The sequence below is a fragment of the Zingiber officinale genome, chromosome 1A (assembly GCF_018446385.1).
Source record: "Zingiber officinale cultivar Zhangliang chromosome 1A, Zo_v1.1, whole genome shotgun sequence".
Classification (NCBI taxonomy): domain Eukaryota; kingdom Viridiplantae; phylum Streptophyta; class Magnoliopsida; order Zingiberales; family Zingiberaceae; genus Zingiber; species Zingiber officinale.
In genome coordinates, this window is record NC_055987.1 from 183,662,174 (window position 1) to 183,681,723 (window position 19,550).

Here is a 19,550-nt window from a genome sequence, read left to right on the forward strand (position 1 = left end):
TATCCCACTTAGTGAGATAAAGGTTGTTGTTTGTTGTTGTATGTTTTTGAACAATTCCATCTAGTTGGAATACACACCATTGAGTTCAAACAATTAGTAAGTTAGTGTAACAGATACCAACAAATTACAATCTTTCCATATATCATCATCAATATAATCCCAAGGAGACATAGAATGTCGCCTTACAAAAATAACACAGTAGTTCCATAAACATGTAAGCATTGTGATTAGTTAATTACTAAACTGAAAAAATAAGAACTAGATGAGTGCTAAAATGACCAAACCTTCTGTAGAACATTTAGATATCCAACAAGGGCTTGTGCATCACCTTCCTGGATATCAGGAAGCAGATTTCCAGAGGTTTGTAGAGCTTGTTTGAACATACCATCATATATAGACAAGCAATCGAACAAAGTACTCCATCCAATTGACCGGAAGATTTTACCATGCAGGAGCTCATATACTTTTGAAGCGCCTTCCTCTGTGGAAGCCTGGGTAAAGACACAACATAAATACTATTTACACAATATGATCATGACATAAAGAAGCCATTTCTAGCATACCAAAGTACCGAGGAGCTTCAAAAATGCTACAAGAGTGTGTATATTAGTATGATCCTCCCCAGCAAAGTGTATAAATGCCCACAGCTCTTCATTTCCATATAAAAGCTCTGGTTCTTTCTGAGAAGATGAATTCATAAGGAACTGCAATAGCATATCAAAGAAACTAAAAGAAATAAATTGAAACAAAATCTCAAAGTCTTCATTAGCAGATCAAACAAGGCAAAATCATCAAGCTAAAAAAAACATAAATAGAACAAACAGGCATCTAAAGTTAGTAACTGAGTGCATACTTAAATCTACTATGCAGAAACAAAGCACACACACAATAGATTGAAGTACAAAACAATATAGGTTACCACAATTGCAGTTGTATTTTCTTTACCAGGAAATTGTGATGGCTTATAGGTTGCAAATCCAGATCCTGCCGACTTATTTTGTATCGTTTATGAAGAAAACAGAAGGAAAAAGCAAATAGGAAACAATAGAGGAAAAGTGGAAATAGAGGTACGTGCAGAAAAAAGGGCTTAATAGAAGAAACTCATCAAATCCACCTACATATTCACCTTCCAAAAAGAAAATAAAGCTATCAACATCTTTACAGTTCCTTGATGACCATGGCTATAGGGCAATAAGAATCTTAATTAGTTCTTTGCTACAATGAATTCTGCAAGTTTGTGGTAAAGTTCGACCCAGGCATGGCAACAGAAATTCATTCAAGAACATGCATCTGTCAAGGTGACAATAGGAAAAAAAGAGAGAGAGAAATTAATCTGTTATATTTAGAATCTTAGAAATTTTGGAACGCACAATCAAATCTAGTAAGAAGATAGACTAACATTACACAAGCAAAAGAACAAAAAAATACCTGATAAATTTCACTGATGAATTCTAAAAGTGATACAAATGACTCATAACCAATATCCGAAACTTGCTTACTGCTAAGAGTTCTATCTCCAGACAAGAGATATGGGCTAATGGCACTCATAGCTTTATCCTTCATATCTTTCACCTACACCAGAATAAACGATATGGTTAATATCAAACTTGTGATCTAAAGTGGATATTGTGAATTTAAAAAAAAAACAGTATGAATGAAAAGAAAAACTTAATTATTCCACCTTTTTAAGATCATCACAACACCATAACCAGCTAAATCAATGTTCATTCAAATTGACTCTGATGTCAGTGCAGAAAATTAAAAAAAAAAAAACTGCTGGCACAAACATCAATTTGAGATTCACAAAGCAAGAATAGCAAAGAAAAATTGTCTAATATCTTACTACAGACACCACAAAGTTAAAGCTCAAGTGTGAAAGGACTGGCATTCTCAAGGCTGATTGAGCAAATTAAATTTAACTCTTCTAATTTTAATAAGAGCTATTGAAGGGGAGTCTTGGCACAACGGTAAAGTTGTTACCATGTGACCAACAGGTCACGGGATCAAGTTGCAGAAATAGCCTCTTGCAATACAAGATACGGCTGGCAAGAGCTTCATGCACCTAATTGCCTTTAATTTTAATAAGAGCTATTGATCTTCAACATTTTGCACCAAATTCAATCAAAGAGCTTCTACGGGGTTATCAACGTCATTGATGATGTATGTGAAATTATGAACCACTTCAATTTATTTTCCTTCCACAATTTGACTTGTTATATTTCCTGATGCTAAAACAGAACATTACTATTTGATATTACAATGAATAAATCGATGTACTATATATTTAGCAAGTTCAGGATCAAGAATTAGAAGCAAATACCATGTTGAGCTGCTTAGACATTTCACAAGTGTTTACTGCTAAATGGCATAAAACCCTAACAAAAGCAAACACTCCATAACCACACCATGGACTATTTCAAAGTGGGTGATTTATTACGGTTATAAGAGCCCACTAGACAATGCAATGAGTGAATAACTTTAAGACTTATGAAAGCATACGAGACATGTAGAGAAATTTCTTGTGGTCAAACTAGCTATAGTTGTCTCCTGACTCTCACATCAGCTGGAATTAGAAGAAAAAAAAGCAGTATCCAATGATGTTTTAAAAGATAAAAAAGAGAAGTCTGTAATCAATCATGGAGAGCGACCTTCCACAAATAACCTATATTAAATCCTTTAAATATTGAATGAATCCTCCATTTTGTTCAATAATTATGTGAAATTGTTCACTTAAAAAACAATAATAGCATGTTTCAGAATTTGGAATAATTTTCACATCTGAAGCTGTACATTAATCCTCCTACTCCCTTTGCTCATGAGGTAGAACTCTTAAAAAACATATTTTTCTTCATTTGCTAGCAACCGAAAGTCCCAATCAAAGATGCAGCTACAATTTCATTAAACTATGTTTCTCCCCATAATGTTCTTTGTCCATACTATGCCACCTAAGCATATTGAAACTATAGGTTAATTGACTGTTCTAGCAAAAGCTTTAGATGTTTCTAGCTAAAAGTTGATTTTTTTTTTTTTAACAAATCTATCACATGTACAATTTTGAGTGTACAATTTGTACCGAATCTAGCACCCAAGGTCTAAAATCTAGCGTCCACCTTAATATCCTCATCTCTACAACTCTTATCTTTTGCTCCTGTGCTCGAGTCATAAGCCCAACATTTAGCTCCATGTAGCATAACAGGTCTAATCGTCATTTTGTAGAAATTATCTTTAAGTTTTAAAGGTATTTTAAGATCACATAGAAGACTCAACACTCTCCTCTATCTCAACCATTATACTTATATTCTATGTAAGACATTTCTGAATACCTCCATCCTTTTGTAAAAAAGGTCTTAAATACTTAAAACTCTCGGTTCAAGATAACTCATCGTCTCCTATCTTAACAATTATCTCATTACATTTAATATTACCAAACTTAAATTTCATATATTTTATGTTTAGTTTACTAAGTCTAAAACCTTTTACTTCCGAGGTTTCCTGCCAAGATTCAAGTTTAGCATTCACTTGTTCACGTATCTCATCTAACAAAACAATGTCATCTGCAAACAACATGCATCATAGTACCGTGTCTTGGATGTGTCTAGTGAGTTTGTCTATAATTAATGTTGATCATAATATAATCCTATCTTTATGGAAAACATTTTGGTTAATCTTCACTCTTGTTGTTACATCTTCATACATATCCTTAATCAGTTCAATATATGCTACGCTAATATCTCTCTTTTCTAAAATTCTCTATATAATTTTTTTTGGAACTCTATTATAAGCTTTTTCTAGGTCTACCAATACAATGTGTAGATCTTATTTTTGTTCCTCATACTTTTAAATTAATTATCTGAGAAAATATATAGCTTCTATTGTTGGCCTTCCAAGCATGAATCCCTATACTTTAATAATAAATTAAATTATTCTATATATAAATTTGGTTTAATTTGAACTAGATCAAAATAAATCCAAATTAAATCTAATTTGAACCTACCTAAACCCTGCCATGTCTACTTGATGACTTTAGTTAATCCTAAATTTCCTTTTACTTAATAAGTATCCAACTTTTCATGAGATAATATAAAAAACTGAACTCGACATTTAATATCTCAATTATTTTTCAATAGTAAGCATCTATAGGAATCAAATTTAAATAAAAATATTTTTTAATTAATATATTTTATATTTAAAAATTTCAAAACCGATCTCAACATGGCACAATACGATATAAAAATTGTATGATTCCAGTCATAAACTAAAACCTCAACACATCTCAAAATTTTAAGCCTTGCTCCTTTACATAATTGAAGTTCAAAAAATATTGCAAACAAAAATTCTTTTGTATTCTTTTTCAATGAAGAAAGAAAACCAAATGAACAAATCTGCAATTAAGTCTTCCATATATTCCCAAGTCCCTTACCCTCCTTGTGAAGGGAAAATTGTTTAAATTTTATTATAAATTCTTTTATTCACTATTGCCTATTGAACATAGAGAAAGTTGCATCCTATATTGAATACAATGCTAAACATAAACTGATTGTTTTGTTGACTTGATTTTTTTATTATGCCTCGTGCAGATTAACATACAATGTGCAAAAAATTAAACAATAACCTATACAGTCTGAAAGCTAATAGATAATACAGCTAAAAGCAAATAAAAGTACTACTGACCTTGTCCCTAGAAAGAGGATATGAAAGAAAGCACATCATCAACTTATGCAGATAACCATTGTACATGTAGATTATATGCTCATCCTGGTTCTGTGATAACAAATTGAAAGATCAGCATATTTCTGAAAAGCATCAATAGAAATAAGAAAAGGCAAATACGTATATACTGAATTGATTCCAATAGACTTGGTAAAGTATTCATATATAACAAGAAACAAAACCAAAGGTCTTGAACAAGATAATAAGAACAATTAAAATCAAGAACAAAATAAGCATGCAACATTTTAAGAAAAGCACTACAATAATAGAGCCAAAAAGAAAAACTTCCAAGATATAGTGAAACTTAAATCCATTAAAGGGGGGTAATATATAATTATGTTGCTTGCAAACCTTATTGTGCTGAATTCAGGAAAACAGAGTGATCAGAACATAAACCTGGTATGCAGCTGTTTGGAGAACTCCAGAAAGAAAAAATCGGAAAACATTGTGGGAACAAACATGCTCCAAGCAGGAGTGAAAATCAGCCAAATCAATAGGTAATGCACCCGAAGTGGCTCTTGAGTTACTTCTTTCTTGAACTATCATCACATGTATCATCCATCCAAATCTAACACAGTCTATGAAACCCTCAACATTTGGATCATTAATAGGAGCCATTATCTACAATAGTAAGAGTGATAAAACCAGTTAGTATACATGTTGTAGATAAATGAGAAAAGAGTAAGAAGCAAAACCATGAGTATATTAGCTAACCAGATCATGAAATTCATGTCCAAATGATGAGTCGTTGAACAACTTGGAGGGTTTCTCAGGAGCTGTGTTGAGTGCATCTGTGATAAGGCTAATAATAAGAGTAAAAAGAAGACTGAATATAATCTGCAAAAAAAAAAACATCATATTACTTAAATGGTATCCTGGATTAAAGAGACCCACATGTGGTGATGAAGAAATAAGAGATATCTGAGTATTAATTCAGCAAAAAAATCAAAGTTTTACTCAAAACCTGAAGATGTGTAGTGCTACTATTAGCTTCAGCACAGCAATCCTTCAAAATCGAAAACACATCTTTTACATCCTTTGGTGCTGCAAACAATGAAAAAAACAAGAACATAGGTCATCACATCGAATGACAAAATTCACACAATGGGTTTAAAGGTAAAGTTAGGACATTATCCCTTGAGAATCTACAAGACAAGGCATCAATACCAATTATTGGATAGGGTAAATAGATTTATCCAAATTGAACTCGATATTTATGTGAAAGATTATTGAAGATCTTCTAGACAAGCTTCGAAATTTTTGTTCCATCCACTGACCAGCATGTGAAACCTACGCAAGACCACAAAACAAAGAGGGGGTTTCCATTGTTCTACAAATAACTTCCACAAGCGACTTTCACATTCTGGCTAGAGATTCACCTGCTGCCCCAGGTCTCAGTGGCATTATGATTCAATTTGTGAGTTCAGAGAAACAAAGGAAGATTTCACATGTCCTTCAGCATCTTCGAATCAAGAGGAAGAAGGTGCATCTTCGACTAGGAATCTAAGGACTTAAAGCTTGAAGAGTAAGGAGCTGAAGGGATAACATTTGACAACACATGCTATCCACCTGACGTAGTAATTACAATGTTGGCCAAAGAAATAGATAGAATAAACTTATTGTTTGTCTATGCATCAAAATTAAACAACAACAACTAGGGCCGTAAATGAGCAAAGTCAAACCAAACTTTGGGTTGTTCAATTTTGTTTGATAAGTTAACGAAGTCAAGCCAATATCAAGTCTAAAATAAATCAAGCCGTTGAAATGGTTGTTGAAGCTAGGCTTGCTTTCTTTTTTTATAAGTTTGAGCTTGATTCGTTTTGATGCAAGCTCTCAATTTGAGTTTGTTTGATTGTTTAAAACTTTTACATTTCTTAAATTTGGTTGGTTGGTGAGCTTGCTTGATATTATAAGTTTGTTAGTTCGTTTTGAGAGTTTTTTTTGTTTATTTGCAAATTTGATAAGAGCTTTATTGATGGACATGAATCACAAACTTTATTCATGGAGATCGTTCATGAACACTGTTCACTAATAATTCACAAGCTTTGTTCATGAACATTAATGAAGCTAAACATATGTGTGCTCAAGCCTGTTCATTTACTTTAAGAAGTTGTTCAAGCTTATTCATTTAATTAACATTGTGTATTTTGAATGAATAATCTCTTACCAAGTTGAACACCGACCTTGCTCGTGAACATTATGTTCATTTATAGCTTTAACAACAACAACTAATCTTTTATCCCATTAAATATAGTCGGCTATTATAGATACTATTACACTATTGGTATCGATCATATACTATATCACCTATATTTAAATGAATTTTATAATATTTTATCATTGCTAACCAAGCTTTCTTTAGTCTCTCTTCTTGAATTAATGTGTATTAATCATGATCTCAAATAGCTTAACCGAGCATTTATTGATCGTCAAAGTCCATATCTATATATCTTAAATGCATCTTTTAAAGTTTTGCATCAATATGTGCAACCCCAACGTTTTCTCTAATATTCTTACCATCCTCGTATGTCCGCACATCAACCTTAATATTCTCATCAATGTGACTCTCATTTTCTGCTCATGTACTCACTTCATAGCCCAACATTCAGCTCTATATAACATAACAAGTTACAAAGAACATCAAACACCCTCTTCCAATTCAATCATCCTCCTTATATCATATATAAAACACATCTTTCAAATCCACCATTCTTTTGCAAAATCGATCCTAGATACTTAAAACATTAGTTGCAGTAACTTCTCATCTCTTATCTTAACAATAGTTTTGTTACATTTACTATTACTAAATTTAAATTTCATATATTTTATCTTTACTATACTAAGCTTATAACCTTTAACTTTTAGTGTTGTCCACCAAGATTCAAACATAACATTTCGTCCTTCACAAGTCTTATCAATCAAAACAATGTCATTTGTAAGCAATATACAACATGGTAACTTATCTTGGATGTGTCCAACAAGTTCATTCATACTTAGTGTAAAAAGAGATGAGCTAATCTTTGATGTAACCCTACGTAAAACGTTCTAATTAATTTGTCTAAAGTCTTCGCTCTCGTTATTAGATCATCATACATATCCTTAATTGTCTCATTATACGCTACGCTAACACATTTATTTTCTAAAATACTCTACATAATTTTCTCCAAGACTCTATCACAAGTTTTTTCTAGGTCAATAAATATCATGTGTAAGTCTTACTTTTTTTTATATTTTTCAAACACTGATCTAAGAAGATACATAGCTTCTATCATCAACCTTTAAGACATGATAATAAATTGATTTTCGATCATCTTAGTTTCCTTACTCTTTTCTCTACAATTTTTTCTAAAGTTTCATAACATGGCTCATTAGCTTAATGTCACTATAATTCACATAATTTTGTAGGACTCCTTTGTTATTATACAAAATACTATAGTAATTACCCTTAGCTTACACTAATCAAGGTGGTAAAAAGGCGAATACGCTCGCCCCCCGGGCCCCCGCCAACCCATCCCAAGGCCAACACAGAGGAGGTAAATCACGGGCGGCTACTAGCCTTTGGAATAGTGACTAGCACATAAGGGAGACATTAAAAATATTGATTATAAGCTTCCACTAATCAAGCATTTTCAATACCAGGTTAAATAACTTTATTAAGCATTCAATACCCTACTAGCCTAACCACTTTTATATTATCATATGATCCAATTGCTTTTTCATTTTCCATTTAATTTAGCATTTATTTTACTTGAATTCTATGATAAAAAATTTTAAATTTTTCTTAAGCTAAGTTGGACATTTAACTCTTCCTTAAAAAGTAATAAAAAAAATGCATATGTTGTCGCTCCTTTATTTACTCATCTTTTACTTGTACACTATTGGATTTATCTTTAATCCATCTTATTTGGATAAGATCCCTTGTTTTCTCTTTCTCACCTTAGCTATTCTGTAGATATCCCTTATCCATTCTTTTGTATCAAGCTATCGGTACAAATATTCAAAAGCTTCATTTTTAGCTTTACTTACTACTTTTTGCACCCCCCTTTAGCTACGCCATACTTTTTAAAGTTCTATTCATTCTTACAAGTGTACGGTAATTTATAGATTGTTCTTTTTTCCTTCAATTTCTCTTGTACTTACTTAGTCCACCACCAACATTTTTTATTCAGTGGCGTCTATTCTTTTGACTAATCGAGTATTATGCTATTAGCCACTGTTTTTAAATTTGATAGCATCTTATCTATGTTGTAATCATGTTTTATTTCTCCTAATAATTATGTTTATACCCTCTCCCTAAAAATACTTTGCTTCTCATCCTTTAAATTCCACCACTTCATCCTAAGAACCATACACATTTTTCTTCTACTAAAATTATGCTTAAGGCGTGTATCTAACAACACTAACTTATGTTGGGTTGTTAAAAAAATGAGTGTAGTACTAAATATGCAAGAGTTCGCGTTGCAAGGTCTGATTGTAACGTATCGACAAGAACCGCTACATCTTCATGAGAACTTGGGTGTAGTGTTAAATAGACAAGAGTTCTTACACCATAAGTTAGATAAGAACAAATATGATAGGGAAACTAATAATCTAAGATTTAGAACATAAAACATAAGAACTCTCACTGTAAATTAATAGAGGTAGTAAATATGATGATTAGAAGAAAAATTAGTATTTTATGTATATAAGAGACAAAATGGATAGGCGAGAAGGCAAAATTGATAGAGAACTTGGGTTTTAAATTATGATACACAAGAAAGAGTAAAGCAAGAAATGGAGTGGGTATTGTTATAAATAATTCGTTAAATGATGAATTTGCACTAATAGTTAGAAAAGGGATAGAATTATAGCCCTTAAAATAATAATGGCGAAAGAAACTATGAACATAATTAGCGTATATGCACCGCAAGTAGCATTAAATGAAATTACCAAATCAAGATTTTGGGATAACTTAGATGAAATATTACAAAACATTTTGTCAATTGAAATAATTTTAATAGGAGGTGATATAAATGAGCATGTCAGAGTGAAAAATGAAGAATATGAGAGGGTACATGGGGTTATGGGTTTGTAACTAAAAATGAAGAAGGGAAAACTATATTAGATTTTACAATAACATGTGACCTTATATTAGCTAATACAATTTTAAGAAAAGAAAATAACACTTAGTCGAATTAGAATGATAAATCGCAAATTGACTTTTTTATTGTTAGAAAAAATAATAGAAAGATCGGTAAAGATTGCAAGGTCATCCCTAGAGAAAGCTTAATTACCCAACATAGGTTAGTAGTGTTTGATGTATGCCTCAAGCATAATATCAAAAGAAAGAAAATATATACGACTCCTAAAATTAAGTGGCGGAAGTTAAAGGATGGGAAGCAAAATATATTTAAGGAGAAGGTAGAAGTATAAATATTAGATAAAATATATGGTGAGTCTAATACATCATAGGATAAAATGGTATCAAAATTAAAAATAGTAGTTAAGAGTGTACTCGGGAGTCAAAGGGGCATGCACCACTAAATAAGGAATCTTGATGGTGGAATGAGAAATTATAAGAGAAAGTAAAGGAAAAACGAACAACATATAAGTAATTATATATTGTCTTGGTCATTTATATTATTTGTGATCTCCCGCAATCCCTAGTTAGATAGCTAGATGTCTTGATCATTTATATTGTTTGTGATGGAGCGTTGCTCCTACATATGATGATATTGTTTCTCATAGAGCATTGCTCCTACGTATGATGATATTGCTTATGGTGAAGTGTTACTCCCATATATAATGTATTCTTTGTGGTGGAGCGTTGCTCCCACATATGAGAGTTTTCTTGTAGAACGTTGCTCCCACATATGAAGATCTATTATCGTTACTTGCAATAGTACATGCTCATGATATGATAGTTGATTATGCATAACATTACTATATATGTTATTTACCGTCCATGTTATGTTATCATTTGTGGCTCATGTAATACGAGCAGACATGTGACAGTGATTACAGATCATTATACCTGGTTCAGATAAGTACATTCATTGAGGTTGTGTACAAAATTCCCACCTATGAGCCTATATACTTTAATCTCCTTACACATTTGTCTATGCACTACCCATGGAGTCATCTGGACTCACTACCTTATTGTATCCTTTTCTTTTCTAGTAGCAGATAGATTTTTATATAGAGTCGCTTGGAGGATCTTGTTTGTCAGTTCCACGTCCCTTTCAATACTTCGTCTTCCTTATTATTTACTACTGCTTTACTTGCATTTTGGCTTCAGACCCAGTTGTGTAATAATTGTATGGTTGTGGATTTTAGTCTTGTGATGTTTCTTTCAGCTTTGTCACGTGTTGTTTTAAGCCATGCTAGCACGCAGTCTATTCAGTTTATCTTTATGTGACTTGTGTTTGTACCAATCGTGTGGATTATAGTTATTATACTTATACAGCCTTGTGACAATGTATTCAAGTTTCATATGTTGTCATAAGAGAGAGATGTTGTTCGTTTGTTAGGTAGGCATACCTTAGGGGCGTGACACATAAAGCTTCGAGTCTGGTGTTTCATGAGAGGATAAACTATATAGTCAAGCTTCTAACAATCAATTAGCACATTTGTCAATCAAACCATTAAAACGATCTAGAGTTGAATATATTCTTAATAAGCTAGGTTTGTATAATATATTCAAACTAGCTTGAGGGAAATGCTATGAGCTCCTGTATAAATATGTAATGTATAAGAAGTCTATATGTAATATTCCTTATTCATCTACAATACAAATATAGAAGTAGAGTGTGGATTCCATGAGAAATAATCACGCCTAATTCCTAACAAATACATAACCCATTATAGGAGTACTCTACAAAAGACATGTTCGACTATCATATCTTAGCAAGGTTCTGTTAAATTTTAACCTACCAAAATCCCTTACAAGATAAAATAGGCTAATGACTATCACAATTTGTCACCACCAAACAATCACCTAGTTTAAGATGATTAACCAACCATTTAAGTAAAATACAAATTATGAGATCTTATCAGATCATTAAAAAAAACTTGATCTAATCCTTACTCATTTGTAGAATAAGTATTGATAGCACAAGGCAATGGCTCAAACTCAGCCTTTCTCCAGCAACAACTGCTCGTCGTTCAATGATAGCACCTCTAAAGTCAAGCACATATTTTTCAGCACTAGGGCCCCCCAGACCAGCAGATTCTTCACGATTTAGTTCCTGTTGCTAAAATACAGTTAGCATAAGGATAAACATCAAATAAAGATAGCAAATGTCGTTGCACACTTTAAACCTTGATGAGGAAAATAAGGCGTTGTCCAAGGCCAGAACTAAATATATCTTCCAGATGCTTGTGAATGTCAGATATAAGATCAGCATCAAGCCATTCGTCAACTATGACGGTCTGCAATTGATAAGGAAAGACAGGGGCTCTAAATCCATAAGAAAGGAAGCAGGTTGTGTGCTAGAATATTATAAAATCTTGGACCAAAGAAATATTATGTTTGTACCCGTAAGAGGGCATGCAAAGAGGCTATAAGATCCCTTCTCTCCATATACCAGAGGCCTGCTGTAAGACGAAGTATCTCCAATGGTTCTCGTCCAAATAAAACCCACTAACAAGCACAATTAGTAAACCAGATTAGATATGCTCAAAAACTAGCTTACAATTATCTAAGTCTTCCAACAAATTGTATAAACTAATTTACCTTTGAATTTGCAGCAACAAGCAAACGAACACACTCGATTTCATTAAGATTCAGATCATCACTCAATTTCAACGCCTAGATGCATGAAAAATGTAGCGAAATGGATTAACAGACAAGCACATAAATAAATTGTTAAGAAAAGTAAAAACACTCGAACTTAAAATAGTTCACTTATACCATATCAGAACACAGTAAAAAAATATGATAGTCAGGCATAATTATTTGATAGCTTAAAGAGATGCTTCCACAAAAAAATTAGTTGAATAATATACAGAAATGCAACAGAAGCATTTCAACTTGCCTGATACACCCACTATAATATCATGCACTGAGAAAACTAGTAATTCAGGTCAATATAGGTACTCAATACATGATGTAGTGATGCCAACTGATTATCAGAATGAATCAAATTCAAGTGGCAAATCTGTGTTATATTTCATAGATACTTCTAGTGAAAATTCTAAAATGGATGTTAACCATACTAAACTATTATATGGCTTATGTGTTTGAAACTTATTTAGTCAATAGTTGTAACTTATCAATTAACATGACCTAAAAACATCAATTTACACCGATACAGTTCATGATGCCACTTATAGGCTCATCTATGAAATTGCATAGGTTGTAGTTTGGAATACCCATGAGCGTTAAGAGACATAGATATGTTGCTTCAGAAGGGCGAATAGAGAATCTAGCAGAATGGCAATTGGAACTTTTCAAATGGGAAATCACTTGAGAACTGATGAAGAAATCATGTTGATCAAGCTGTTTGAAACAAAGTGCTATTACCCTAATTATTCATACTTGTTATATAGCATAACTAGTAAATTAGCAACTAATTCCCAAAATAGTTATTGTCCCCGGGAACACCATAAAAGCCTTTACTAAAGAAGCTTTAATGAAACATCATGTATACTGTGTATACTGCAAGGAGTAACCTTGAAGACTACAAAATGGTTGTCAAAAGGAATTGATGCGATCAGAAAAAACATGAGAATGTAAACAAGGGCCAAGAGCCCAAAATATTAGGGGTTGGCTACATGGATTTAACCTGACATTTGACAGAAGACATTGGTTCTACATAACTAAAAGTCGACCATAAAACAAGAAAACTGACAAAGTAGAAAGGTTTTGAGATATTATCCACTCTGATCTGTTGATTTCCAACCACCTCATAACTAAAGAAGTCCACTAATACTCTATGCAACAATGATAATGGGGAATTAAGCATAAATGCATGAATTTCTGGAACAGAACATAGGCCAAAGTATCTGCTTATCTCTGATGTAAATACCAGCATCATTATCAAAATAATGATAAAAGCATGCAACTATACAGACAGGATAATTTTTTATTTACACGATTAACAAGTTCACAAAACCCTCAATTTTATTGCTTTACACAATGCAGAAGTTCTTAAAATTATCCCTTAGTTAGACAGGCACAATTATATTTATTGAGAATCTCACTATGCAACATTGGCTTAATATAAGTTGTGTAACCTGGATTAGCTAAGAACTTGATCATCACAATCATGCAATGAATAATCACTGCAAACAATACTGATTTATCTATTATATGCAGATTGTTAGATGCAAAGTCCAAATATAGAAATAAAAAAAACTCCCTCTGGTTCTTGTAATCAGTAATTGCAAATAAAGCACGCAATGCATTCATACAATCAAACACGCTGGAAGATCAATGACTTACAATCTGCACGTCAGTGTCGTCGAGTAAGATTGGAGATGATCCCGGAATTCTCACTTCTTTGGATTCGACCTCAGTCCGGTCTGACGCCTTGGGACCCTACTTACCAAAACCCCAATCGACGAAGGCAAAAAATTACAAACGGAGAAGGTGAGCAAAAAAAAAAAAAAGGACAATAGTAGTGAGAGAGACAATACGGGGTAGGAGAGGAAGGACTTGAAGAGTGGGACGGAGCAGCGGACGGCGTGCAAGAGTTCGATTCGCTGGGATGGGGTGGGAGGAGATGGACCAAGAAGAGCCGCCTCAAACGTCGACCGGAGGTCGTGCGGTGAGACCATCTTTTCCTCTTCGACCAAGATCTCCGAGGAGGGGATTCAACTTGTCGGAGACCCTGCCTAGAAGAAGGGAGACGGGGAAGAGAAGAGAAAATAAAAAGAAGGCTCCGAGGGTTTTGGTGAAACAGTGGGTTTGAAACCCTAGTAAGCCGGAACCAAAGGGCGGGCTTTTTGTTTTGTCGGAGAACCACGATCGAGTGAAGCGTTCGGCTTCGGCCAGCCCAAATTGAAACCGATGTATTGTAAGTTAACGGCTAGAAGCCTGGTTCGAACCAAATCATAATTCGGAAATTGCGGCAGTAAGCCAGTAACGTGGCTCGGACCGGTTTATCTCACACAATTGGGGTTCAACTTGAATTTGACGGTTTATTTCAATTTGGGGGACCAATATGTTAATTTAAACCACACTTGAACTTTAAGATATAATATAAACATGATCTTATACATTTACATATAAAATTTGGCAAAAAATTATAGGTGGACCTTGGACGTTATATATCGAGAAATAAATCAAAAAACTGAATAGATCATCACACGAAAAGGTATTTCTTCTGATTTAACCAAGAATCGACTCTTATTTGATTTGATAATTTTGTCCTATGCTAATCAACTCAGTTAAACCTTAAGACAACATCTACATACAAAAGGATATTGGAGAAGTGGGAAATTATCTACCAGATACAATAGAACATGTAACACCGCAGAAGTACGACAAAAGATTCATTGATTCATTTTTTTATAAAATTTTGAAATAGATGGTACGACCTCACAGTGCCTCCTAATGTAGAGCCCTAGTTTCACCAGTAGTTCAATTACTCTGTGTGGAAATTGAACTATGATTCTTGAGAAATACATTCCTGTCCCTTACCGGACACCAAACCATGGCGGGGAAAGATTCACGAAACTACAAGACAATGCTAATTTCTTTCTTATCTTGAAGAGATGTAAATGTCAGTGTCTTCGCAGATATGGCTACCTGTATTCAACTCCAGTTTTGACCTGGAAATATCAATAAGCTGAATCATAAGTTGGACAGAGAACTCAATTGCTTTGGTTGGAACTGATGGATGCAATTTACACCATCATGAACCCATGAAGAAATTAGATGATGGGCGATTGCATAGGGTCCGGGAACGAACATCTGCATAAGCTCTCGGCTTCCAGTATTCAAGTCTGCCGAGGAGATCTGAGCTCCTTCAAGACCCTTGCAGATTTGGTTGACTTTGAATGCAGCCGTCTTCTGAGTTCTTTCATATTCATCGTAGGCAAGTGCCTTTCTTACATCTTCTCTTCTATGCCAGCGAGCATCTGGAAAGAAGAGAAGGAAAATACAAACCAGTTTTATAGTTTATAAAATTTAGCATCGCATATTGAGAGTAGTAGTTACCTTCAAGCTCTGCCTTGTCCACATGAATATTGAATGTTTTGGCATATGCAAAGAAACCCATCATTAACTGGCATGGCATATTGCCAGACCCAACTGAGAAAACCAAATACTTCAAAAATAAAAAAAATAAAAATTTACCTATGTTAGAAAAAAAAAAGGAAAGAGAAAATTCAAACATGAGCAACGATGCTTGTCTGCTATCATCTAGTCAGGGAAGATGCAAAAAGTGAGCCAGCACATTTTGTTTATTTTCTGTCACGAACTTCTCGAAGTATTCACGAACCATGTGGCATCAGCATTTAGGGCATTACAATATCAACAAAATTTCACGTAGCTAAGATACACAACTAAGCTTGACAGTCAAAACTGCCTTACCCTTTTTTTGACTTGAGTATCACTGTCTTGGGCTTATTATGTGTGTATGAAATTTTCACTCTCTTGCTTCATTCCTTGTGCAAATAGTATTCGCCAGAAAGAGTTAGAGCAAGATATCTTCACAGAGTTATATACTTAAAAGAAACAATGGAGCAGAAATCTATCTGTCTGGTTCCTCGGGATTACCTTATTCAACAAACCTTTTTATTTAGTTATAGTTTTGGAAAAAGCTACCAGAATCTTCACAAAATAAGGAATCTCGCAAATGATTAAATGCAGACACAGGTTTCAAGTTTAACTAAGAATGTTCGGAAAAGATTAGGTAGATGAGTTTTGCCAAACTTTATGAAACTTGATAAGATTAGGTAGATGAGTTTTGCCAAACTTTATGAAACTTGATACTATGGGAGACTGTAACTTCAACTGGTTTAAGTCGCTGAAAATTTCTAATTATTTGTCTTTTTTTCAGTATTAGCTGTCTGAAATAGCTATAGCCATGTTAGTTGGAAACATCCTAATTATGGAACCTTTTATTCCATTAGGGGTCCCAAAAAAGGTTTATTGTACGAAGTCTTATCCTGTAAATTGTTTTACAGGTGGCTGTTTTCGAGACTCAAACCTTAATCTTTAGGTCATGTAACAACAATTTTACCATTGTGCCAAGGCTCCCCTCCACTCTTTAGAAACTATGCTTAAAAAAATTAGGATTAGGATTGTTTTTCATAACAGGCCGACCCTACTTAGCAGAATAAGCCTTGGTTGTTGTTGTTATTGTTTTTCATAACAAAAAAAATTAAATATTGTTTAAAAACTTGTGAGCTTGTGTAACAAAAAGGAGTAATTTCCAAAAGAATATTCTGAATGCAATGCCAATAATTCAGTAAAAGCCGACCAAATAACCCCCACATGCCATGCCTTAAAGAGATCAAACTGAAGAGACAGGTAGGTACCAGGCCATGGCTGAGAACTGTGGTAAACAACATCACCAACTTCAATACCAGTCTCTTCCAAAGTTTCTCTTCTTACTGCCTCTTCTAAGCTCTCCCCTGGCTGAGAACATATAAAAGGTTGAGATCTTATAATGCAGAAATTACTATTTAAACTAACATTAAAAACAACAAGTGTTCAAATTGCATCACAACGTAATTCACATGTATGCCATACTTGTTTTGCTAAACGATGCAATAGAAGGTATCAGTTAGTCTGAATATGACACTATAATACCAATACCTCTATAAAACCTGCAAGACAACTCCACATACGAGGAGAAGACCTTGACTTGTGGCTCAAAAGTGCACAATCATTCTCCTTGTCGATAACTAGCATAATAACAACCTGCTCCGAAGCATAATCCATATGCACATCAGTGAGCAATCAGCAAAGTGACCAATTGAACAGTGACATAAGTAGAGGGATGAAACCATACAGGATCGACTCGTGGGTATATTTTCTTTTTGCAGGACCCGTTGGTGCATTGCTTTCGCCTTCCAGCATCAACGGAGGCTGTGGGAGTTCCACAGTGCCCGCAAAAACGTGATGTTTTGTGCCACTCTAGTAGTGCCCCAGCCTGGTCATACAAAAGAATGAAAATTCAAAATTTACATAAAACAACATGGCAACACAGAGAAGAAACAGATAAAAACGTCTGCAAACATTTTTAACCAACTTGAGGACTGAAACTGTAAGATGACAGATAGGAAGGGCACCATCAAGAGGCAACATAATCTAAGCCAATCGGCTTATTTGAGATTTCAGGTAACAATGATAGATTTGGTAGCTCCTGTTGTCATTAATCCTATCAATAACCATAAAGTGTAAACATTCATCTCGATATGATTATTTTTCTCTTTTTCTGATGATGAGTCTCATACAAAATGGTAAAAGAATCAAACCATAAGAACATCTTACGTGTCCGGCAATTGCCAACTCCCCCATTGCATCTGCATCAGTCCAATCAGTAGCAACCATCAGGGTTCTTAGATCCACGAAGCCATAACCATCGCCACCGTGACCCAGCTCAAGGTCTGCTGCGTCAGAAACGTCAACCGCCCAAAAAACGATGCCGTTTTCCTCCTCAGGATCCGAACCCAAGTAGACAAAAGATTCCGCCCTGATACCCCTGACTTTCGCAGGAGAAACCCACCCAAGGATCCACTTTGGACCCGAATTGGAAGTGGAGACGGATGAGCGGGCCAAAGCTCGGCCGTTTCGAAAAGGCAAAACTCTTGCAACGGCTGACGACTCATTGTCTCCCCCGGAGAGGAAAGACTTGAGGGCGTCGAGGGCGGAAGTGGGGGAGGAAGAAGGGTCCGAATTGGGGTGGCTGGATCTCAGCGGGTTGCTGGCGAACGCGTGGGATTTGAGGTTGATGGACATGGCTACGGCAGAGGAGGAGGAGGAGGAGGAGGGCGGAGTAGGCGGATACGAGAGCCTTCCGACGGTGGATGCGATGGAAGTTCTGGAGATCTGACGATGGATATGAGCCGAATGGGAGGCGTTTGTGTGTATGTGTGCCCCGTTGTTCCACGCATTAGCATCGCGGACTGGTGGACGATACCACGGTGCCGTGCAGCGGCTCGTACCCCTTCACCAAAATTATTTTTTTAAAAAAAAATTATTATTATTAAATACTTTTAACTAAAAGTTTTTTTTTTATGATACTAAAATCTCAAACTCTATTGTTGCATTTATAGTGGTCCTCAATTTTTTTTTTATTTTAAGTTTTTAAATAAAAACTTTTGATTAAAAATATTTGATGATTTTAAAAATCTTAGATTCATGTTAAATTTGAATCTAACAAACAAAAAAGCTTTAGGCCAAAAGTGTAAAGTTCTAATGGTCTCAAATTCATGATGCAAGGTTGGAACTGCCAACCCAGCGGCCCCCTCACCCCGGCCCCACAAGTATGAGAGGGAGTAAATCACGGTGAATACGGGCCCAGCTATGATATGGCGGTCTTAGGTGTTTAGCACGGACAGATATTGATGTTATCGCAATTACTGCCGCAGACCCTCGACCTCCCGACTCATGATGCAAGAATACCATGTCATAACCGGCTGATCCCGCCCGTGGGGGCTAATGGTCTCAAATTCATGTCAATACACTTGGTGGTCCTCTAAATTTATAAGTGTTCTTTTTTATATATATTTGAAACTCTCTAAAGGCATCAAACATTTTTATCAAAAGTTCTTAGAGATTTTAAAGAGCTTGGGTTCATGCCTAAAGTATCTTTGTTTGTTATGTCAAAATCAAATTCTTAACAAAAATTTGATTGTAAGGTTGCTCATTAGAGCATTCAACTTTTAACAATTTATCAACATAA

General features: G+C 34.6%; 2 protein-coding genes across 3 annotated transcripts in view; both read right to left on the bottom strand.

Annotated features, from left to right (window-relative positions):
• Positions 1-14,660, bottom strand: part of LOC122038609 (nuclear pore complex protein NUP205-like) — a 71,798-nt gene extending 57,138 nt beyond the window's left edge. The window contains exons 1-13 of one of the 2 annotated variants that reach the window (XM_042598414.1): positions 14,329-14,660; positions 14,135-14,230; positions 12,425-12,499; positions 12,227-12,331; positions 12,010-12,120; positions 11,777-11,936; positions 5,675-5,754; positions 5,425-5,547; positions 5,107-5,331; positions 4,672-4,761; positions 1,429-1,572; positions 564-680; positions 285-491 (exon numbers count right to left, since the gene is read on the bottom strand). In XM_042598414.1, coding sequence (XP_042454348.1) covers positions 285-491; positions 564-680; positions 1,429-1,572; positions 4,672-4,761; positions 5,107-5,331; positions 5,425-5,547; positions 5,675-5,754; positions 11,777-11,936; positions 12,010-12,120; positions 12,227-12,331; positions 12,425-12,499; positions 14,135-14,230; positions 14,329-14,469 — 1,674 coding nt within the window. In that variant the 5' untranslated portion in view covers positions 14,470-14,660. The remainder of the gene's footprint in view (positions 1-284; positions 492-563; positions 681-1,428; positions 1,573-4,671; positions 4,762-5,106; positions 5,332-5,424; positions 5,548-5,674; positions 5,755-11,776; positions 11,937-12,009; positions 12,121-12,226; positions 12,332-12,424; positions 12,500-14,134; positions 14,231-14,328) is intronic. The other variant, XM_042598415.1, reaches the window with a different exon arrangement.
• A 711-nt stretch (positions 14,661-15,371) lies between these two features.
• Positions 15,372-18,720, bottom strand: LOC122038610 (nudix hydrolase 19, chloroplastic-like). Its single transcript, XM_042598416.1, has 6 exons — positions 18,137-18,720; positions 17,655-17,795; positions 17,459-17,563; positions 17,179-17,278; positions 15,854-15,946; positions 15,372-15,774 (listed from the first exon to the last, which is right to left on the bottom strand). Exons 1-6 carry the CDS (start codon positions 18,602-18,604, stop codon positions 15,488-15,490), a joined length of 1,194 nt encoding a protein of 397 aa, XP_042454350.1. The 5' UTR covers positions 18,605-18,720; the 3' UTR covers positions 15,372-15,487.
• Between the last annotated feature and the right edge of the window lie 830 nt (positions 18,721-19,550).